The sequence below is a fragment of the Lottia gigantea genome (genome assembly GCF_000327385.1).
Source record: "Lottia gigantea unplaced genomic scaffold LOTGIsca_12, whole genome shotgun sequence".
Taxonomy (NCBI): domain Eukaryota; kingdom Metazoa; phylum Mollusca; class Gastropoda; family Lottiidae; genus Lottia; species Lottia gigantea.
Window position 1 is genome coordinate 1,693,154 of NW_008707225.1, and position 25,200 is coordinate 1,718,353.

Genomic DNA, 25,200 nt, shown 5'->3' on the forward strand with positions numbered 1-25,200 from the left:
TTATAATAAACTGAACAAAAGTGACCAAAGAATTTGTATTCAGCATTAATTTCATCAATAACCACTGAATCAAACTTATTTAAATGAGACATTTAACCCCCCTGCTATCTAATTCCATACAAATGCTAATGTCAGTTAACCATTGTTTTAAAACTAAAATAAATGAAAAGATACAACAATTTTCTACCCAGAAATTTAGTTGCAAAAATGCAAATAATACTGGCGAAAAAAATGAAAATCATTGTACATGCTTCATAATTAAAAAGACAAAATTTATTTTTATAGTTGCTCTACAAAGAGCACAGCATAACTACAATATGACCATATCAATTAATGGTTACCAGCTAATTACAGGTGTTACTATTATCAAAGTCAATGAAATGGGCTGTTAATATGTGACCTTTATCTGTTTAACAGCAGACTCTCTAACATATCTCTCTATTGTCTTAAATGCAAGAGATATATTCACTTACACAATGATTCAGTTGTACACAAATGTACTCATCAACCTTATTGATACCATCAGTTGCTCATTTAATCAAGTAATTATGGTGATAAAATTATTGTGTTGCCTATGAGACCATCTGGATGTTTGGGACAAGGACTCCCTTCTAACAAGGGAGATCAAAAGAACAAATGATGTATGTCATGAAAATGCACAATACAGATCTATTACACCTCAATAAAAGGTCTTAAAAAAAATCATTTTGCAAAGATGGCACCATTATCATACTGTAAGTTCACATAAGAAGCAATGTCTATAAAAGCTTAATACTGATGGCAGGAGATGCCTGTTTCAGTTCTGTATATGAGCCTTGAAAGCAATACTGGTTATAATGATAATACTCCACAACTATAGTATAAAGCCTTAAATACAAATTATGCCACTAAATTATGCAAAATATCTACGCAAGCTAGCAGCTGCAGCTTTTCAAAAGCATTAATGCAAAGCATAACTATACTTAAAAGAAAATAGGCTTTTATTCTTGATAATATGCCTTGTACTTGGGACACTAAATATATCAGCATTGAATAAGAAATATTAAAACAGAACCTGAAAAAAGATGTTACTGAATTTAACAGACTTCCATAAATGCTGATCACAAAATACAAAAGCTTGTTTCTTAAGAAATTTGGTCCTATAATAAAAATCTAAATAAATATTTCTATGAAAATAATACTCTAATAAGCTCTTGATATATAAACATAAATAGCAACAAACAATATAAAATAAAACTTTACCTATGTATAATAATATGACTAGATATATATATATATATATATATTGTTGATAAATGTTGAAAAAGAATCAAAACGTAACTTTTGATTTGAAACAACTGTGTGGGTTAAGTCTGCAAAGTCTCAAAAAAGATACCATATTTGTCAATCAAATTTTTTATCAAAAAGAATCCAAATAGTATGTATTAAATTACAGTTCAGCTAAATACTGTTTGATTTAAATCAGTTATTTATACTGAGAGACAATGATATGATTAGCTATGTATAAAGCACATTATTAATAATACTTGTTATATTCTCATCTATGGTATATTAGTCAGTCAATGATAGTTATAAAAAACCAGTAAGCACTGAATATATTGGAAGAGTGTCATGTATGTTGTATTTAACTCAATGGCATCATGCATACAGATTCACATTTATTAACACTAACGTTTTCAAACTTAAATCAAACAACTAGATTTTCTTATCATGTGAAGCTTTATTGTAAGTCAACTAACAATACCCATCAAAATAATATGTCATTTTATACCAATATATTTTTGTACATTATCTTAAAATGTTCCAAATTCTTGAATATTCATAATTATCATTGATAGACAGTAGATTATAATACAATAATAAATAATATAAAAACATATTAACTTATATTCTACATCACTCAACTCAGATCTTCAAAAAACTTCAGATCTACATGTATTTATTTAAATATTTACAAAATCAACAGCAAATGTACATTTTTCTTAACTAAACTGGATCAATAACTGCTAGGAACCATCAATGGCCTTGCTATTACTTCACTAATGAAAATCCATTTTGAGTAAATTGTTCCTATAACATTATCCTTCCCCAACAAAACAATTTTATAATAAAAAATATACAGACCTTAAATTCTCACGCCAAAACATGTAAATTTTGTTACACAAGATAGTTTTACTCTTTTATTAGGCACAATGAAATGCGTATATAGTAAGATCTTTAGGGAAAAGTAGTATATAGCTGAACCAAAAGGGAATATAAAGATTTATAACTGGCAAAGCATGGCTTGTAGATTTTGATTTTGGCTAAGGAAAATTTGGTATGTTAATATAAGAAATTATATAAGAAAGTAACAATTATGCTTGAATGATGTCTAATTTATTTCCTTTTCTTGTCACCTTCAACAATCCACCATCGATACTTTCAGCTCCTTTCTTAATTGAAATTTCAACAGTAGATCCTTTTAAATCAGCAAAAAATCTGAAATAATAAAAATTCATTTAGTATTTTGTCTTTGCCACTGTGTAGTAAGATCTTGTATATTATTTGCCTGATTTTTCCATTTTTGTGGATGTTTTCTTTAATGTATAATTTTGTGACTTTGTAATTTTCTCTGCATCCAAGAAATAAATTAGCTTTCTATAACCTATAAGCTTCAGTAACCTGCTTCAAAAATTAAAATTATACTTAAATTTGAGGTCCACTGCAGGGTACAAGGACACATCTTTTTCAAACCTGCCACATAGCTATTAGTATTTGAAAGGTATTTCATGATTATGGGTACTTTCACAATATGAGCAGTAGTATACACCAAAACAAGTTTTTCTCATTATGCCCATGAAACTGCTATTTCTTGTGAAATGCACAATACTTACTGTTGGCTTATTTGTACTTCTGGTGGCTTGCCAGTATGATTCTGTACTACTAGATAAGCTTTAGCTACGAATTCGATAACATGGTCACTACAGAATATAAAATCTCCCTTCTTAGATAAAACGTCACCATTACTATCATGCTGAAATTTACAATGTTTTCATAATTATTAGAAATTTATGTCAGAGTAGATTTTGTCCTCTAATTTGAACAGGATGTCGTCATTCAATGAAATTAATCCTACTCCTTTAGCCTAGTATAGTATTTTTTTTTATTCCCAACTGGCAAAGGATCTTTAAAAGCACACAGCCTGTATCACGAAAGGCAGTTGTGTACTGTCTTATCCAAATGACTAGACCCTTTTAGCTCTGCCAACTATACAAAAAAGAATGAAATCTTAGATCAGCAGATCCTGAAATCAGCTTTTTGGTCGATTTCTGCGACACATTTTCAGAGAGTAATGTGGGTATGGATGAATAATACTTACTTTTTGTAAATGAAATATTAAGAGTTTATCTGAATATGGACTAAGTGACATCTTTTCAACTTCTCCTAATGGTATTCTATATTTTAACGTCATATTCTTTGGTTCAAAAACTAACAATGCTTGTGTAGACATTACAATCAATAACCTAACCATCTGTAATAATATAAATTAGATATACTTTATAGTACAGGTAGAGATAAATATACCAAAGAGATATTTTAGAAACCGTCTTTGAAATACACAAAATCATTCAAATATCATGAAGATATATATATAGAAATAGAATTTTGGCATTTCTTGAGCTATAAACTGTGCAGGAAAATATTTTTGGTAGAAGATATTTAATACAATTGAACATCAGCCTTCAGAATTTTAAAGATTTTGACTTGATAGTTTCTAATGAAATCTAGCACTATACCTTTCCATTAGCACGATTTATTTTAGTAACAGTATCAGCAAACACCACATCTTTATCTGATGTTGATTTATATACTTTCTGCCATGTCATATTCTGAGACAGTCCAAAATAATCTCCTTTAAACAAGTTTGACACACTGAAATATAAGTTTTCAAGATCTATCAAATATCTGACAACAAACTATCTGAAAGAATTGCATATTTCTACTGTGTTGCACTGCACAAGTAAAACATTGTATTAGTCACCAATTTATATGTCATATTCAATGTGGCAAGCAGCCCCTGTGGTTACATTCACGGTTTGTTTAGTACGAATAAAACCACATGTAACTAATGTAATTATAGGTAGGACAGATTTCATAAATGAAACTGAAAAAACAAACATATGAATACAGGAAACTTGTCATGATTGAATTTCGTCAATTACATTTCATTTTTGAAACAAGATTGCATCACAAGAAAGGAAGACTCCAATAGATTCCTTTAGATATTTCATCACATTAAAAATTGTCTGACCCTTTTACCCCAAAATAAACCATGCTAGGTTAATATATTCTTACCCCAATATAAACCAGACTAGGTTAATATAATCTTACCCCAATATAAACCAGACTAGGTTAATATATTCTTACCCCAATATAAACCATACTACGTTAATATAATTTTACCCCAATATAAACTATACTAGGTTAATATAATCTTACCCCAATATAAACTATACTAGGTTAATATAATCTTACCCCAATATAAACTATACTAGGTTAATATAATCTTACTCAAATATAAACCAGACTAGGTTAATATATTCTTACCCCAATATAAACCATACTAGGTTGATATAATTTTACCCCAATATAAACTAGACTAGGTTAATATAATCTTACCCCAATATAAACTATACTAGGTTAATATAATCTTACCCCAATATAAACTATACTAGGTTAATATAATCTTACTCAAATATAAACCAGACTAGGTTACTATAATCTTACCCCAATATAAACTATACTAGGTTAATATAATCTTACTCAAATATAAGCCAGACTAGGTTAATATAATCTTACCCCAATATAAACTATACTAGGTTAATATAATCTTACTCAAATATAAACCAGACTAGGTTAATATAATCTTACCCCAATATAAACTATACTAGGTTAATATAATCTTACCTCAATATAAACCATACTAGGTTACTATAATCTTACCTCAATATAAACCATAATAGGTTACTATAATCTTACCCCAATATAAACTATACTAGGTTAATATAATCTTACCCCAATATAAACTATACTAGGTTACTATAATCTTACCCCAATATAAACTATACTAGGTTAATATAATCTTACTCAAATATAAACCAGACTAGGTTGATATAATCTTACCCCAATATAAACTATACTAGGTTAATATAATCTTACTCAAATATAAACCATACTAGGTTAATATAATCTTACTCAAATATAAACCAGACTAGGTTACTATAATCTTACCCCAATATAAACTATACTAGGTTAATATAATCTTACCCCAATATAAACTATACTAGGTTAATATAATCTTACCTCAATATAAACCATACTAGGTTACTATAATCTTACCTCAATATAAACTATACTAGGTTAATATAATCTTACCCCAATATAAACTATACTAGGTTACTATAATCTTACCCCAATATAAACTATACTAGGTTAATATAATCTTACCTCAATATAAACCATAATAGGTTACTATAATCTTACCCCAATATAAACTATACTAGGTTAATATAATCTTACCCCAATATAAACTATACTAGGTTACTATAATCTTACCCCAATATAAACTATACTAGGTTAATATAATCTTACCTCATTGGGTAGATTTCTTTTTTGCCTTTAAATATATCACTAGCAGTTACTTTTTCTTTCATTTGATATCTTGCTGATTGGTCAAATTTCAGACGGTATTTATGGCACTGAAGAAAATAAATCAGAGATTTTTCATCATTTCATTTCTTCAATATGTCAGAAACTATTGATATGAATTTGTTGAATGATGTCATATAATTTTCAAATGGTGAATTAATATGCATTAGTATGGTATCCGCATAGGCATTTTAACAACTTTGTTTTTTAAATATGAACATCCTGTGATCACACACACTTTCAAATGTCATTCACATAACCAAATTTCTACACCAAAACACTGTGCACTTACTCTCCATCTATGGTATATCTTCTTCAATTCTTGTGATGCATCTTTAAACAATGGAGAACATTTCGGCCAATCTTGAGAAATTGGTGACATGGAGGGAAGATTTGCTTTAAGTTTTAATAAGAATTGTTTTTTCTGAAATAAAACAGGGTTTTTGTTGAATGAAATATAATTAAACATATAAGTAATCTACATGGGCTAATTTTATTTGAAAAATGTTGTCAAAACTAATGCTTTGCGTTCAACCTTGAGAGGGAAGAGGAGCCGAAATTTTGTATACCAATTGATACATCACATTTTTGACGTAAATGTGTTCTCTCAATTTTGAAAAATTGTAAATTCTCACCAAGGCAATTTTCATGAATCTTGCAATCTTTGGTCCAGCTTTAGCCCTGAATTTACTGCGGTACTGTTTTCTTACTCTCCAACCCTGATAATATTTCTGTATAATTCTTGCTGCGTTGAAGACTTTACGTTCTTGACGTAACTGACGACATACTTTACGAGCCTATAAAATGAAAATATATCCAATAACAAATCAATCAATGAAAAGAAATTAAGAATATCTTTATATACAAAATAAGTTATGCAAAGCTTAGGATAATCCCAGTGTGGTTTTTAGGTTCAATAACCTTGTAAATTGTAAATATCAATAAAAAATTTGTTGTAAGTTACAATAACTACAGTTTGAAGGTTTTTCATTGCTTGAGTATTAGTTTATCACAAGAGAACTTCATCCAATAAATAGGCAATAAAAAATACTGTTAAAACTCAAGTATGATATGGGGGTATATAAATGTTATATTATAAATAAAACAAAAGAAACTAATCTACCACCAATAATCTAAAAATAAATCCAACTATTCTTAAAAATATTAATGTAAATATTGAAATATACATAAAAAAAAAAAAACTTTAGTAAAATTAGTATTAACCGAACTTGAAAAATATAAATAAAACTATAAATAAAAAAAATTAAATATTGTCTATGTCTACTGAAACAAAAGTATCATAATTCTTAATATATCAGGTATTTACGTTAAACAAAATTCAAATGTTTAGAACAATTAATTTCTCACTGTGCATATCATATCATATTGTAATTTAATAACAAATTCTCTACATTTTGAAGTTTGTTAAAAGGAGCATTTTCTTCAAACTATTTAACTTAATTAACATGTTTTTGAAATGGCAATTCTCGAAAGCCCCAATTATTATTTCGTTGTCCCAAGATACATACTTAAAAATTAAATATTATTTCTCTTATAATAGCCAAAACATTGTCAAGAACTGTAAGATTATAACAAAGTACAAATTTAATTTTTATTTTGCCCCAAAAGCACGATACATATGTCCATAGGTTGGAAACTTATACACTATATTCTGACTAGAAAAATATTCTGAATATACTGAATTTGCAAGAAAATGCTCCTACTAATATGCCGTTTATATCTATTATGTGCTAGGGATTATATGTGTTAAGGTTTAATTCTATTACATGCTAGGATTTTAGTCCTGACCTGCCATCCATGATGATATTTATGAATTACATCAACTGCCCAATTCACTTTTTTCTCATGTTTCAACCTGGCTAGTAAACATCTGGCCTGTGAGAGAATATATATTGTAATCATATACATATAGTGCTCGTTACACAAGATATCAGTGTACATAATGTAATGGCCAGGGCTGTTGATTGGGTAGAGTATCTACCAGTCATGTCTGATTTGAAACACCAAATTTTACATTTTAATATATCATTTGAAACAGGTTCGATTGATTTTTCACAAATGTATGACAAAGAATGTTAAAAAAATGTACTATGTGTGCAAAATGACTAATTTGGACAAATTTGTAAGCAACAGCCCTGAAAGAAAATAAGAAGAAAGCACATGATCAAAGTAGTTATTGATTTTACCAAAAGAAAGGGAATAAAGGAATTACAGAGACAGATATATAGAAGGGATATAGTTTTTAATGGAAGCCAAAATCTATTTCTATCAGATGTGTAACTATAGACCATATCCCTTCAATAAAAGCAAGCAGGAACCAAAGAAACAAAGAAGAAATAGGAACAGAAAAGAGCACAGCAATCGTACACTAGAAATACATCACAAAACGTAAGTAGAATAAAAATTACATTCGTACAAACAGAAAAAGTTTACATAACATTTCTATGTACAAAACAAAAATTACATTATATTTCCACGTACAAAACAAAAAATATATTATATTTCCATGGACAAAAATTATATTATATTTCCATGGACAAAAATTATATTATATTTCTGTATCCAAAAAAAATTACATATTGATTTACCAAAAAAATCTTAAATTTTCAAAATGAAAACAACAAATTGAAATTTCAATATAACATCATCTACAATTCTTATATTTGATGAGGTGCATTATATTTATTTGGGACAAACATATAAGCATACAAATAGTGCACAAAGCATTAATCTACATACCTTCCAGCCACGAACATAACACTGCAATCTTATTGTTGATTTCTTCTTATGTTGGAAACATTTCTGAGCCTATTGATAGATTTAATATAGACGTTACTTAAGAATAATAATTTTGTTGTTGCTTATAGCTTATACACTCCCTCTCATTTTTCTATGTAACAGTTCCTCATTAGCACAATATGGCACAGAAAAGTAGGATGTAAAATATTGCATTTCATAGTTGAAATGATTTATAGAACACATCTTGCTTATATATAGTACAAATTTAAAGAAAATTCCAGTTAAACATGTACTGACAACTAAAGAAAAAAAATGCCTATTGTATGAACATGATGTATAACAAGAACCTTAACATCAAAACCTATACACCATCAACCATTCCATCCATAGACATGATAACTTACCCAATAACCTCTATATCTAGCCGATATCACAATCTGACTCTGTTTCATCTTCTTATATATCATTAGCTGTTTCCATCCCTTCCATACTTTCTGTATCATAACAGCCAAATCTTCCATTTTATCTCTTCTTCTCTCTTCTATTTCAAATAACTATAAATATATTATTTATAGATATAATAATAACAAATCTTTATGAATATAATCTTTCAAGATATAATCATAACAAATCTTTATAAATATAATCTTTATAAATATAATCATAACAAATCTTTATGAATATAATCTTTCAAGATATAATCATAACAAATCTTTATAAATATAATCGTTATAAATATAATCATAACAAATCTTTATAAATATAATCTTTATAAATATAATCATAACAAATCTTTATAAATAAATTCTATAAACAGATTCATCTGGTTCAAATTTATCTTTTTGATGCTATGGCATCTGAGAAAGGTACTCAGTATCCATTGGTTAGATTCCTAAAACTGATTTATCAACCATGCAGAAGAAATTTATTACTTAGTTTACACTTTGAAGAGAGATGTTCATAAGTATTCAACAACCCTTTGCTCCAAATTTATCAATTGAAATCTTATGATGTTTAGCATGTTGTCATCTTCAGGACAGATTAAATCTACCTAGGTGTGATCATGTGCTGTATAATCTATAATCAACCAGTATAATCTTGAATTTTGTTAGTTTAAACTTACCGTCTTTGGATTTCTTATAAAGATTTTGGTTTTTCCAAAGGCATATTCTTCACTGGGAATATTCTGACTTTCCAGAACTAATTTCACACCTTCCTTAGCTTCACCTTTCCAACTCGGCCATGTTTCTTTAGCTAACATTTTATATCGATATAAGAATATGCCATAAGATTGTCTAAAGGCGTAACCAGCACGTTTTACTCTTACATTTTCCATCAACCTACAAAATAAACCACTTGGATAAAGTATAAGAAATTTAAAATTCTGTCAAAAGTATAAAATTATTTTCACATTATATCAATGCTACATGTTACTTTGTACTGATCATAACTGATCTTTTCTGCCAGTAATTTAAGCTCAAGTTCAAATTGTTAGAATGTTCTTAAGATCACCACTGACTGAAGGATTCTGCAGTGAATCTACACAACAAGTTCTTGTATACATTTTCTCTAACAATAAAATCTAGTGAAGGATTCAGCATGGCTGTGCAAGGTTTTGACTTCTGAGTGATAAATTTAAACTTACCCTAAATATCTGACTTGATGTCGAACAAGATTAACATCTAGAACACTAGCTTTCTTATCATCATTAGGCTACAAAATGTTCAAATAGAAAAATATCGATCACTTTTCTTTGCATCAGAATTATTTTAACATTTGCGTTTGAGACAACAATCAACTGAGCTATTATTATGATGTAAATATGAAAAAATGTCTAATAAAACTTAAATCAATAGATTTGCAATCTCATGGATCTTATATGTATTATCTATACAAACCTTGATACAGCGAATGTAATTGGGATTTTTTGAAAGCAAGTTCTTCATCAGTTCTGTTACAGATATCTTAAACTGTGAACCTGCAGTTACTGGTCTTTTTAAAGACTTTTGACTTGGATTTCCTGCAAAAATATAGTGAACTGATTAAAACTTCATACAACCTTTATATATTTCAACACTGTACAAATTTTCATAAACTCGTCTATAAAAAGCAGTTAATGGAATGGAGTTTCAATCAACATTGTATTCATAGTATTAATTTTAACTGGGATAATATAAAAATCCATAACAAACCTTCAGGAAATAATGTCTTTAATAAAGGATTTTTACAAGAAAACATGGCTTGTGATAAATCTCGGAATAATAAATCATTATTCTTATCAATAAATCCTTCTACTTTATATAATACCTACAAATATATTATATCTTATAATAAATCAATAAAACAAGTACCGGTATCACAAGGACATGAAGTAAAACAGAAATTCTTCTGAACAGTCTTTTTTTCAGAGAGATTTCCTGATCAAGACCCATGGATCAACTGTCCTACTCTTTAATGTTATAAACTTCATATATATCATTGTCTTCATATATATTCATAAATCAATTGTGAGACAATGGTGTAATATGAATATGAACATTAGAATTTGATGCTTTTCTATTCTAATAAATTGAAATAGTAAATAATAAGTGTACACTTACATTGCCAGCATAATGACGAAGTCTAAAGGCATCATGTGGTAGAGATTTATCTGATTGTGTTTTCTTACAACTTCGACTCTCATAATGGGGATGTTGAGCACATCTTTGGTTTAACTTGTTTAAAAATGTTGTATCAGTTACGTCCCCTGGTCTTAAACACTCTTCATCAAGTAAGGCTAATATACCAACATTATTCTACAATCAAATAAAAACATAGTTTTACATCCCAACATTTACTTGCATGTCCCATTAGACAAGGATTTTCAACACTGATGGTTTGCTTTGCTAGTTCATTTTGAATTTCATTCATTCTCTATATAAATCTTTTGTTTTTAATTCTCAAACCCTGCATCTCACACAATGAGTTTAAGGATATAAATCACTATCAGAAAGTTCTGAATGTTTGTGTAACAAAAAGATCTATGGACTAATTTGTTCATGTAGTATATTACACATTAATCATGATCTAATTTACCTACCTTCTCTATCAAATCACAGATAACAGCATTATTAAAATATTCAACATGTATCCATTCTATTCCCTTAAAATACATCATATCAATATATCAATAATAGATCTCTATAAGACCTTTAGAGATATGGAGAACACATCATCCTTTGGTGATACTGTCTATTAAACTTTATGTGGTTTTTATCTATGAATGATGGTCTTGTAACAGGTACTATTACTGTAAGATGAGATTTCCAAATCCTCAAAGGACAAACGTATTGTTAAAAAAGGTTATCTAAATATCATTAAACTGTCTAGTTTTGTCGAGCTAGGCTTTCTGGTCTTATCTTGCGTTCTTTTCTGATTAATAATTGCTCAATTCCAATTAGTATATATTTAGGTACCAATGATAAAGTCAAGTCCTACCTCCTTCACATATTCTTCTTGTTCTTCTTTTAATGTTAACTCAATAAATATCTGTTGTAACTTTTCATTACAATAGTTAATAATAAACTGTTCAAAACTATTATTCTGAAAAAAAAAATCATTGGTTTATATCAAGATAAAGTATGACAAAATATATGTGTCTGTATGCAAGGAATTTCAATTTTTCTATTAGTTTATCTTTGTCTAATGACTAATTTCTGTGCAATTAATGATGCAAATATACAAACATACCTGAAAAACTTCAAATCCATATATATCTAACACACCCATAACCTTCGTCTTTCCTTTCTTCTTCACCTGTAATATACAGTTATTCTTTCATACAAAAACAAATATCTTCAGAAACAACATAAGTAATAATGACTGTAAATAAAAGTGACTGAAATTAGTTTTTAACTACCTAATAACAGTAATATCAGATTTATTTTAAATTATATAATTTCCAATGATATCAAGCCCATGTCATTTAAAATGTTGTCTCTTTTGCTAAGAGCTGTAGATTTTCTAACTGTATCAATTTTCAAAGAGTTTAATATTACCTTAATACTGTCATTTATACGTTGAACTAACCATGAAAACATACGACTATATAATGCTTTACATAAAGCATCTCTTGCATAATAGGCCTGAAATATAGATTATAGCGTAAAAAAGGTTCTCAGACATATTTCTGAATGAAGAAGTTTCTTTTTAATGCTTGATGTCTTTAAAAAAATCTCTTTAGAATAACTAAAATATCAATTCATTTTGTGGTTTATGAAGAATGTAATAAGCCTACTCTAAACTTTCATTTGTAAGGGAACTGGACATTATATTCTAATTTTGAAAAGATCTTTGGATGGCTGAATTATAGTTCTTTTGACACCTACATCTCACCTATATAAACCTACTTACATCATTATTTTTAAGGTGAGTTTTAACTTTGTCACCTTTCACCTCCACAGTTCTCTGTGTTAATGCTGCATCTAATAATTCTTTACTACAACCTAATAGTTCACATACTTCTTGTACCTCTATAATATAGAGAATCAATGATTATTATCAGTTACACTTGAGACAAAAAAATTCCATTGCAATTTCCACAATTTTGAAAAATTTGGTATGCTTATCAAAAGTTTCAGGCTGTCATGAAATATTCTACTTTATGTATGGTATAGTGGCAACCCATTTGAAATTACAATCATACAAAATTCTCTAATATTTTGTAAAGAACACTTACCATTTTCAGCTCCAATATCACAGCCATCTGTTCCATCTTCATTAACTCTCGGTGTAAATTGTATATTACCTAACTTTAATATTGTTGATACTAATTTAAATACATGGTTAATTTCTTCAGAACTAAATCCTATTATCTCCATACCATTCTATATTTTAAAAAGAAAAGAAAGCTTTAAAAAAAAACATTTTTTCAGAGTATATTTGGTACAGAAGACATGACCGTTCAAATCCATTGCTAGTGGTTTCAGATATTCTTGAAGGGTGATCAGTTCCTTCTTTGTTAGTAACAATAATGGAGCTCAAATTTAATGAAGTTCTGAATCTAAAAATAAAAGCATTATCTCACTTTGACAATTCTGAAATTTTCAGCATCATCTGTAGCACTAGATAAACCATTTCCACCATTCCTGAGAAATACATAATCCTGAGCACTTTCATGTAATTTTAATGATTCTGAAATTGATTAAGTAGTAGATTACTAACAATATTAAAAATTCAAATATTATGAATAAAGTAATGAAATATAATAAGAAATAAGAATATGACTTGGAGCTCATTTTATTAAAGGTTTTGAATGAGACATGACAGGCAGCAACAGCCATCTGCAACAATCCTAAACAGAAGACAAGTTCATATTGCAAATTTAAGAAGTTTACAAAAATACTTACTAAGTAATTGTGGGTCAGCACCAGATAATAATTGATAAAATATGTGAAAATTTCTTTCTCCTTTTGATTGAACAGCAACACGAGACTAAAATATATCATGATTCATTATTAAAACACAGTGTAAGTTATTTATAAATAATGATAGGCCTACAGTCAGACAGCTAATCTTTTTAATATGAGACATATTACTTCCCCTTATACACAGAATGAAAGTTTGACCCTTAAAATCACTGACCACAGGATTGTAATATTGCCTCATGTCATAGTATCTGTGCATATGAATATCTAATGGAACAGTTTATAAAAGATAACAGACAATGTGGAGAAGATGAAAAAAAACTATAAGATTAATTACCTTCTCTAATAAATCTATTCACAACCATGATATGAAAGTAAAAGAAAATAATCATATTAACAATATTATGCATAAATCAAAAAAAAAAAAAAAAATCAGTAAGTAGATTGAGCACTTCAGAGACAGAATTAAAGAAATGAGTCAGTTGTATAAAATCTGTTATATGAAAAGATATTTAAATGAAAACTTACAATTTGTTATAACACCACCAATAGGATCACCTTTATAATCAAATTCTATATCCATATATTTACCCTAAAAATATCAAGTATATTTTTATTTCAGCTTTAGAATAAGTTACACAGTCTAATTCAATTTATTATTATCTTCATGAAAAATTGTGCAAACATATACTTACAAATCTTGATGAATTATCATTTCTGACTGTTTTCGCATTTCCAAATGCTGAAAATAGAGATTGATTTGTTAGGAAAATATAAAACATTTCATATTGTGTTTCAAACATTCTTTTTTTGTAGCCATGTCAATACTGGATTGTTATCTTATAAACAGGGACTAAATACAATGTTCCAGGTTGCCTACTTCACTGCAACCATAATTGTCCCTGACCATACACAATCCATACTTTATTTCAACTGGTATTTACCTTCTAATACAGGATTAGATTGTAATAGTTGTTCTTTAACTGTATCAATATCTTGTCCTTTACCAGATACTTCAGCTACATATTGCATAATAACTTTACTAGCCTCTGAAATGAAACATTACTAGTTAATCAACTTGAAGATTAAAGGAAAATTCAAGCTGCCTTCTTTCATAAACAGTAGCAGAAGTCATTATTGAACTTTTAGCTACTCTGAAATTGAGTATTTTGGGTTTTGAAGGCATGGTAGGAAATCTTAGAAGCTCTTTATTATTAACTTGGTCTCCTCTTATCAGTGATACTTTCAAATAGATCTAGAAAACACAAACAATTGACTTTCAGATTAATTTTAAATATTTTTACCTGTTTTTCCTGACCCACTTTCTCCAGATATTATAATACATTGGTCTAGATTTCTATCTCTCATAGATCTATAGGCATCATCAGCTATAGCATATCTATAATAATAATAAACATATAGTCAGAATAAATAGTTAGCATTATAAATTAAGTATGCAAACATTGGGCTAGATAGGTTTAACCCTGGAGGTGAAAAAAGTAGATTCTTAACATTTCCATAAAATATCATTAAAATCTTTCATTAAAAAAACATATTGGCATACTGTTTTAAAATATAGAATTATCATATCTACAAGTTAAACACTTTATGTAGGGATGATGACATTTAGGTGGTTTATTTTAAGAATACAAGATTTGAAAATTGCTTTCTCGCCCACTTTTCAGTTCGAGCTACAGATATATTAAGGATTTAATAAATGGCAATGTTTCAGTGGTAGATGTAAATCATTGATTATATATGACTTATTTCAGTAACAGTTATTATGAATCATAACTTCAGTAAATTAGAATTGAGGATATGTTGTATGTTCTAGTCATAATTGCATATCAAGGAATATGTTTATTAAGTGCTCATGTTGCAGATGTAAATGTTTTTTAAAAATTTTATTTGAATTTAGGAAGCAGATTTTAAATATGATTATTTTCAAGTTTTGCCTTGGTACGATGTTCTTCCAAGGCAAAGTGACGTACATACCACATTTTTGTGTGGATATTTTTTGCAATTTCCAAGGTTATATTTGTTTCTGTTTTTTTTTGATTATCTAGTCTGTATCAATGGTCAATAACTGTCTAGCTTTAATCTTATTATTATACATTGTCATCATCTAGTCTCTTATTATCATAGTACTAATATACAAATCAATAAAACAATAACAAGTATTTAGTATAATTACTAATAACCGGGACTAATAAAACTTGACCAATTACATGGAATTGGTAATACCGATTGCTCCATTAGTATAACATCAATAAGTTAATTCTCTGAACACTTATAACATCATGTTCCTTATATAGTATGAGTCACATACTACTCACTTTAAACATGATTTCATGAATAGAAATTATCCTATTTTTGACATCATGTACAAGAATGGTAGTATTCTGTTTTTTTTAACAATATTCCCTTATAGTAACATAATCAATATTATTTTCTGGCCAAAACAATAAACAGCAATATTCCCATCTCCAACATGAATACATGTTATTCATTATTTATCTGATAAAGAAAAGACATGCATAATATAGTAAATAAGTTAGGTCTCAGAAGAAATATCTATTTCACATTCAAATATCAGTCTCCTGCAATATCTTCATACAGTATAATTAGATCTAATTGAAGAATTTACATGCAGTCGAAAATCAAAGGTTGAAATAAATCCAATAAGCTTAAGTAAATTGGCTTGCATTAAAAATCTTCATTGTTTTGAATCTTCCATTTACATTTGAGTTCCATTTACATGTAATAATGACACCCTAAAATTGGGCACATTTATTTCAAACACTGCCATATTTCTGCTATCTTAAGAGAAACAGACAAATGTTAACACTAGCATGAAAAAATGGATTTATAACTACATGTACTGTCAAGTGTAAACTGTAACTTCTAACTAAATCCAATTGCTAGCTTTAATTTGAAGTGCAAACCACTTATTTGTTTGAATTCAACAGTTTAGCAGTGAATGATTTTTTCTGTGTAAAACTACAGCACTATTGATTTTTCAGCAAATACTCAATAAATCAAATTTGTAATCAACAGTTGTCAATATTCATCTAGAATGAAAATAATCTATCAATGAATTGATTTGTTTGATTGATTTTGATTTTGTAATCAGTCAGTTGAATATCTTTAAGATTTAACTTTACACATATTTAGTAAATATTATTGAATTTCTAATAGCTTACAATAAGTGTTGATTTACTATGACAAATATATATATGTTTATTCTTTATAACATTGCTAAGTCAGTAATATCTTATGTCAATAGAAAGATTATGTTGCATTAATATCTCTGTATCATATTATGTTGCATTAATATCTCTGTATCATAATATGTGTATAAAACTGGTGGCGGAAATTTGGATTGGGATGGGCCACCTTTTTTTTCCAATCCATCTTAAAGATAGGTTCCCTTATTTTCATTTATTAAAAATGAAAATGCTTATACTTATATGAACAGAAAGTAGAAGTGTTCTAATGACTTGGAAAAATACCAGTTTGTCTCACATGTCCATAATTAATTCATAATTATCTAAATCAGAAGAAAATAACCAGGAAAATTTCAATGAGTGATAGGTCATGAAAGGTCAAAAAGTGTTTTTTGTTTATCCAGACTGTACATACATGCACATTTATGATTGGTTAAAGCTCTTATATGAATAGAAGGTAGAAGTGTTCTAATAACTTGGAAAAATAACAGTTTGTCTCACGTGTCCATAATTAATTCATAATTAGCTAAATCAGAATAAAATAACCAGGAAAATTCCAATGAGTGATAGGTCAAGAAAGGTCAAAAAGTGTTTTTTTGTTTATCCAGACTGTACATACATGCACATTTATGATTGGTTAAAGCTCTTAATTATATGCAATAAGAACATATTGATATTTTAAGAATACATGATAATTCATTAGAAACACCAATTAATCATATAGTTTGCTTAATTCGACACTAAAAAATAAGGAAACCCATCTTTAAGGAAGGTGGAACTTTTTTTGGAAAATACAAGGCTTAAATCCTGCATTTTACAGAATTCGTAAAAGTATTTCATCAATATCATTGAATTAGGGTCACCATTGTATAAAACTTATTAAGATCATGGACTAGTGTATCAATGATCAAGAGATGTACTTTACAACATGTCATACGAAAGAAGCATTTAGAGGGCTTAATTTTCACTTCAAAATGGCCCAATTATGGCACTCCATCTAAATACGCTACTAGTCTGTTAAAAGAAAAAGAGAGTATAATAAATGAAGTAAGTTTATCACTGTGATACTTGTAACAGCTAGAGGTATTACAAGTGCCAATAAAACAATCCAAGTGTCAAGATATTGTGATATATAATAGATGTTTGGGTGGTCTATCTCATTATCTTATACAATACTATATCTTTCTTTACCAATTTATAATGATAATTATCTAGATATCCAATTAAACAATTATTGATAGTCTATTCATGTTATGTATCCCAATCCATCAAAAGAGATGTTCAGCACACCAAGAAAACTGGGACCTAATAGTAATATATTTAGAATGGAGTCAGCTGGGACAGAATACGCTCTGATTATCTGAGAATATTCACAGAAATTCAGGTCATATTTGTTCATGGCAAACAAAACATTATTGAGCTACTTCCTTTTGTGCCAATTTGAGAGATTTTTATTAAAATTTATCAGTTTTGATAGACTTTTCAATCAAAAACATGAATAATATAAAATTAGAATCTGCAGACCAAAATGATCTTTTACTGTACATAAATATGAATGGACGCCCCCACTGTCAATAAAAAATATTATGAAGAGGCGTTTTGAAAAGGTAGAGAAATGGTTGTAATTAAAGTTTAATTGATGTATGAAGGTGAGGTTGTGTTCAGATGTTTCCTAGCAGACGGATGGTAATAATTGGAAGTGAAGTCTGCTGCTATCTTCCTAGTTTTATTAACATCTGTTAGAATGTTACTGCTGATATTCTATCCTACCTACTTCCTTCTCTACCTCTTCCTGTATCGTATCTCATTTTATTATCACTTCACTTTACATAACCCACTCTCAAACTTACTTTTATATTTTATAGCTAGGATTACCCTCTAAACACAAATCTCTCAATTTACTTTAAAGTGGTATTTTTTTTTTTTATCTCGTTAGGTATTCATGCAGTAGGTTTCTTCTAGAATGAAACTTAAGACCAATCTTACTGCATTCAATGGCTGCTTGGTTAAACACATGTGAAGGATATAAAAAGTCACTCAGTCCATGTTTTAAAAATAGATACTAGTCAGGATTGCACAGGTTTTATTTCCAAAATTTAAATGAAAAAAAATATTGATTCATATGTGTTAATTGGCCCTGAACATTTTAAAACAACATGTTTTCATAGATCTATTGCCAATTACTGTATGTCTGATAATGAATTCTGGTCATATTATTACAAAACCAAAGACAGAGTCATCTAAATATTTGCTTTGTCAGCTAAAACTGCAAAATTCAGCAACCTGTATCACTTTTCAAAATTATAATCGGACATCCAACCTCCTTGCAATTACCAGATAATACTATATCAGCAGTGAGATGCAATTGAGCACATTGCTGGTAATGCATAGATTCCATAGACTATCTTATTTACTTCAAGTAAAAAAAATTGTAAGGATTTGCTAATGCACTCTTTTCAATTAGGTTGATGAAAAATTTGATAAAGCATCTACGAATAATCATACTATAAAGAAATATGGTACATGTAAATGGATTGTATATAATCTGTATAATATTATGTTAAGGTAGTGGTAGGAGGTCTCTATAGTAAAATATTAACACATTACCTTGACATAATAAACCAATTAGACCTTTTCCTTAATATCATTAAACCTACACTTTTTAACTCAATTATATCTCAATAAATATTCCATTCCATTCATAAATATTATTAGTTTAAAGGGATTGTAAAGAGGTTTTCTAAATTTGCATCAGGGACACTGATACCTAGCACCATTGCAAATGGGCCCTTATGTGATAGAACATATTTTGCGATTAGTGACATCATCAAACACTTGGTTTTAGTGGAATTGAGGAACTACAGAAGTAGGACCTTCTTGCTCCTTCTTACCACTAAAAGAAATTGATTGAGAATGGTGTGAATAAGTTTTCCAAGTACAAAAAATAATATGCACTTTACAATCACCAATATAACAAAATGCACTATTTGATTAAAAGTATGTTAAATGGAATTCAATAGGAATGTCAACTAATGAAATAATTTTAAAAATGTAAAATAAATCTTTGTTTCCCATGCTGTATATTTGGAATGTTATTTTTTACCAGTTCATGTGAAATGTCAATCAATGACAATGTTCCTCATAACATTGGTCATCAATCACATACTTCAATACATCTGTTGGTATGTTTCAACTTGGTTGACTTCTGTCGAAAACTGACCTACTAACACTCCATTTAAACTAGTCATACAATATGATGACAATGATTTTGATTTGATGTTGGATTTATGAGAATGATCGATCAAAAAACAGTACATGAGGTCAGTGATGTGATTTGATTGAGTCATCATTTGATTTTGTACATGTTTAATGGTATAATACAGTATAATATATAATATATGTAAACAATGTATGTTTTTCATGCCTTTTCTTTCGTGGCTCAAGGTACCCTTGAAAGTTTTTGACCCATATAAAATAAAAAGCAATTATAAATCAGCAATATTTTTCATATGAAGCTCTTACAAGATTAGTTATATTTACAATATATTAAACATATATACTGATTCATCATCTTTAAGTCAATTGGTTAAACCTTAATATTCGATCTCCTGTAAAAAGTTTAATACATTTGAAGGGGAAGTTGCATACAAAACATTTAACACAATATTTTGTTGGCAGGAGAAAAAATAGCATGTGTTGAAAGTTTTAGGTGGTGATGATATTTCATGAAGGCCAACTTACACATTGTCTACACCACATATTGTTGTTTTTTAAATCAAAGAAAGAGAAGAAGAAAATTGTTAACTGTCTATGCCGAGAATGTCAAACCACAAGATAAAATGCTAAGTACATTTTTTTAGTTTCTGATCTATATAAAAACCACAAGGAATAGAACTCTGTAATTCTTTCAAGTAATGTGGTTCTTTTTGAAGTTCTACATCTAAAATTAAATACATTTCACTTGCAGTAATGGCTTTGAAAGTAAGGGATGTTATTTTCTATATCTGAAAGAACTTAATAGTAGTTGTTTAAATCAAGCATTCCATACATTTACTTTGTTTAAAGATAACATGAATTCAACCACCTATATTCTTATTCAGATATTTCATGTCATAAAATGGTAACTTAGGATTTGTGTACTATAATGATTAGGAATCTATTTCTATTGAACTGATCAAGAAGTACTATGATGATTAGGAATCTATTTCTATTGAACTGATCAAGAAGTACTATAATAATTAGTAATCTATTTCTATTGAACTGATCAAGAAGTACTATAATAATTAGTAATCTATTTATATTGAACTGATCAAAAAGTACTATAATGATTAGGAATCTATTTTTATTGAACTGATCAAGAAGTACTATGATGATCAGGAATCTATTTCTATTGAACTGATCAAGAAGTACTATGATGATCAGGAATCTATTTCTATTGAACTGATCAAGAGGTACTATAATGATTAGGAATCTATTTTTATTGGACTGATCAAGAGGTACTATAATAATTAGGAATCTATGTCTATTGAACTGATCAAGAAGTACTATAATGATTAGGAATCTATTTTTATTGAACTGATCAAGAAGTACTATAATGATTAGGAATCTATTTCTATTGAACTGATCAAGAAGTACTATAATGATTAGTAATCTATTTCTATTGAACTGATCAAGAAGTACTATAATGATTAGGAATCTATTTTTATTGAACTGATCAATAAGTACTATGATGATCAGGAATATTTCTTTAAATGACTAGATAAGAGATTTATTTCAGCAGGAACAAATTGAATTTATATCAAGAAATTGACCTAGAGGTAAGATTGACAACTTTTTCTAGAAATGATTAATAAATGTTAACAAATTGATCTGAAAATAATATTCACAAACAGATCTAGAAGTAATGTTAATAAACTGCAAGATATCTAATATCAACAAACCGCTCAAGAAAAAATATTAACAAACTGATCAAAAAGTAATATTAACAAACCAATAAAGAAGTAATATTAACAAACCAATAAAGAAGTATATTAACAAACCGATCAAGAAGTATATTAACAAACCGATCAAGAAGTAATATTAACAAACCAATCAAGAAGTAATATTAACAAACTAGATCTAGAATTCATATTAACAAATTGATCAAGCAGAACAAACAAATCAAGAAGTAAATGTAATATAACAATCAGGAATTAAGCTTGAGCTATTTGATCAAAAGGCTTCATGATAATCAGGAATCATCCTTTAACTAGTATTATCATATTCCTCTATGGAATGACAGGTATCTGGTAATAGGTCTGTGATAGTATTGAAACAGTTCTCTGTAGACATTCTATAATTAGATAGGAACCTAGTTGAAATTCATACCTTTTGGTCTATTTCCCTGTATATGTGATAATTATATTAATGAGAATGTATGAAAGAAAGTGTAACTTATCAGAAGTTCTGGGATTGTCTTATAAACGCTTTTACATTTAAAAAATCAATCTTCAAAACTGCACCCAGGGCAACAAAACATTTCTTAGCTCAGCTTAGTTTTTACTCAAATTTATAATTCCACTCACATCAAGAAAAGGTAAAATTTGAAGATGTGATATTGAAACATTGTACCCTAAGGAATAGAATAATCAATTTTTTTCTTTGGTACAATCAGTTATGCACTGGTAATAGCTACTTCAATTTGGAGTAAAATTCTCAAGTATGAAAAATGTTTGTGGCCCTAGGGAGCCAGGATAGATGAATTATGTGTTATGTCAACAGGAAAGCTTCAGAGAAACAATACAATTACAGGCCCATCTAAGAAGTCTCCTGCTAGTCTCGGAACAGACCTGATATATGGGTTTAATGTTACTGACGGCGACTATATAAATAAAAGTTTCCTCTATGTCTATAAATTTCTCAAAAATCTATTGACATCAGAGGTACAATTTTTACTTATGTTCTTAAACAAAAGCTGTTGATCATGACAATATTTTCCTCCATACTTCCTTTTTCTATTAAAACTAACTTTGTTTTATCGATATTTTTTTCATAATTGTACATGTCAATATCACATAAATTGATCTACAGAAAAAAGATAGCTTGCGTTGCAAGATAACATACGCCCACTGGCAGCTGTCAGAAATAATAAAACAATCTTTAGTGACTAAAGTACGAATTTTCTCATATTGAAGAAATTATTTATGCTGAATAATTCCACAAAATTTTTTAAAATCAATATCAATAACCCAAATACAACAAACAGTTACATCACACAGCTCTAATCAAGGGCAAAAAACAACTTTTGACGTGTTTTTACAAAGTCAAGGGCAATAACTCAAAAACCGTTCATCGAAAATGTGTCAAGTTAGAACTTGTCCGAGATCTTATTAATTCCAATGATTACACCAAATTTCATCAGAATCGGTTGAAAACTGTAGCTTCAATCCTGCAACTATTTTTAACAAATTTCGACGCGTTTTAACAAAGTCAAGGGCAATAACTCAAAAACCGTTTGTCGAAAATGTGTCAAGTTAGAACTTGTTCGAGATCTTATCAATTCCAATGATCACACCAAGTTTCATCACAATTGGTTGAAAACTGTAGCTTCAATCCTGCTCACGAACTATTTTTAACAAAGTTTGACGCGTTTTAACAAAGTCAAGGGCAATAACTCAAAAAACTTTCATCGAAAATGCGTCAAGTTAGAACTTGTCCGAGATCTTATGAATTCCAATGATCACACCAAGTTTCATCAGCATCGGTTGAAAACTGTAGCTTCAATCCTGCTCACGAACAATTTTTAACAAATTTCAAGGCTTTCTAAGTCAAGGGCAATATCTCAAAAACCGTTCATCGAAAATATGTCAAATTCGAACTTGACCGAGATCTTATCAATCTAAAGCATCACACCAAGTTTTATCAAAATCAGATAAAAACTGTAGTCTCTATAGTGCTCACAAGAAATGTTGACGGACGGACCGACGGACAGGGGCGATGACAATATCATGAAACAAACATTATGCCAAACTCTCATATACAAATTGTTTGACTGGACATGATTTTTTTCATTGATTATATCACCTTGTTTATTCACCTCATAAAAAATATAAACAAAATAAAATACAAGACATTTTTTAAAACATTCTTAAGATCAATTTTTATCTTTGTTTATGTTATAGGTTTATGAGATAGGTGAAGTGTCTGCCCTATGATTTATAAGTTCACTAAGAATTCTTTAATATTATCTGTGATGGAATTTCTGTAAATTTACTTAATGATACTCTTCCTCTACTATGTAAAAATAAATACATCTGGAATTTTTGAAATGCTGCTACTAGCCAAAAAAAAGCTAAATGAAAATCACTGAGTTTCATTTGAACTACTTGAGCTAGGAATCTTAACATTCTAAGCCTGTTTGTGTGAAGTAATTGGTCATCAATACTTATATTAGTTGGCACATAGGTGTCTAGTGACCATGAATAAGACAAATTGGATAATATTGGATAAAATAAGAGGACATTTGACTATTGACTATTTGACAACCTTCCACTATCAATAAAACCTTTTACATTACAAATTTATTGGTTCTCAGAACGGAGCGTATGAATTTTGAGTAATGTAAACAGTCGAGCGTTTCAGAACGGACCTGATTAATTGGTGCTATGTAAACTGTAACTGCTCCTCACAATTGACCTTCACCTTTTCCCACGAAATTTCAGCATTATTCATATGGCTTCGGTTAGATCACAGTGATTGCAAGGGTTGATTTTAACTTCTTCAAGAAGAGTTCCACAGATAACCGTGCCGAGAACACTTTTCCTTTACACTATAACTGAAGAACCGTTCTCAGATACTTGAGTTTACTGAAATGTAACTGGGCACATTTTATCGCAGTCTGGTCCACGCTGAGAGCAGAACGCTTAATAGCTGCCTGGTGTAAAGGGGCTTATGCGATATAAGATACAACTGGAATTTCAGAGATTAGCCAGACAAAGTTCAGTGATTTATAGAGCCAAATCACTGCTAGAAGGTTGTAACCTTAACATTCAACAAATATTCAATCCATTGCCAAAATGAAATGAGGTGATTATTTTGACAGATGGCTGAATGTAATAAATCAAAACTGTGATTGGCTCGAA

At 28.9% G+C, this 25,200-nt stretch overlaps 1 protein-coding gene across 1 annotated transcript in view; it reads right to left on the bottom strand.

The window, feature by feature from the left end:
* Positions 1-1,331: 1,331 nt before the first annotated feature.
* The window catches only part of LOTGIDRAFT_212414 (hypothetical protein), a gene marked incomplete at its 5' end in the record, with an annotated part of 29,435 nt that continues 5,566 nt past the window's right edge, over positions 1,332-25,200 (bottom strand). Inside the window, 28 exons of the mRNA XM_009048117.1 lie at positions 1,332-2,478; positions 2,874-3,013; positions 3,359-3,511; positions 3,777-3,912; positions 5,632-5,738; positions 5,981-6,112; positions 6,324-6,485; positions 7,498-7,584; positions 8,449-8,517; positions 8,853-9,002; positions 9,572-9,788; positions 10,094-10,161; positions 10,347-10,468; positions 10,641-10,755; positions 11,049-11,243; positions 11,528-11,590; positions 11,926-12,030; positions 12,178-12,234; positions 12,456-12,572; positions 12,841-12,959; positions 13,166-13,313; positions 13,514-13,620; positions 13,836-13,920; positions 14,191-14,204; positions 14,382-14,445; positions 14,549-14,595; positions 14,798-14,902; positions 15,158-15,252. Coding sequence (XP_009046365.1) covers positions 2,355-2,478; positions 2,874-3,013; positions 3,359-3,511; positions 3,777-3,912; positions 5,632-5,738; positions 5,981-6,112; positions 6,324-6,485; positions 7,498-7,584; positions 8,449-8,517; positions 8,853-9,002; positions 9,572-9,788; positions 10,094-10,161; positions 10,347-10,468; positions 10,641-10,755; positions 11,049-11,243; positions 11,528-11,590; positions 11,926-12,030; positions 12,178-12,234; positions 12,456-12,572; positions 12,841-12,959; positions 13,166-13,313; positions 13,514-13,620; positions 13,836-13,920; positions 14,191-14,204; positions 14,382-14,445; positions 14,549-14,595; positions 14,798-14,902; positions 15,158-15,252 — 3,103 coding nt within the window. The 3' untranslated portion in view covers positions 1,332-2,354. The remainder of the gene's footprint in view (positions 2,479-2,873; positions 3,014-3,358; positions 3,512-3,776; positions 3,913-5,631; positions 5,739-5,980; positions 6,113-6,323; positions 6,486-7,497; positions 7,585-8,448; positions 8,518-8,852; positions 9,003-9,571; positions 9,789-10,093; positions 10,162-10,346; positions 10,469-10,640; positions 10,756-11,048; positions 11,244-11,527; positions 11,591-11,925; positions 12,031-12,177; positions 12,235-12,455; positions 12,573-12,840; positions 12,960-13,165; positions 13,314-13,513; positions 13,621-13,835; positions 13,921-14,190; positions 14,205-14,381; positions 14,446-14,548; positions 14,596-14,797; positions 14,903-15,157; positions 15,253-25,200) is intronic.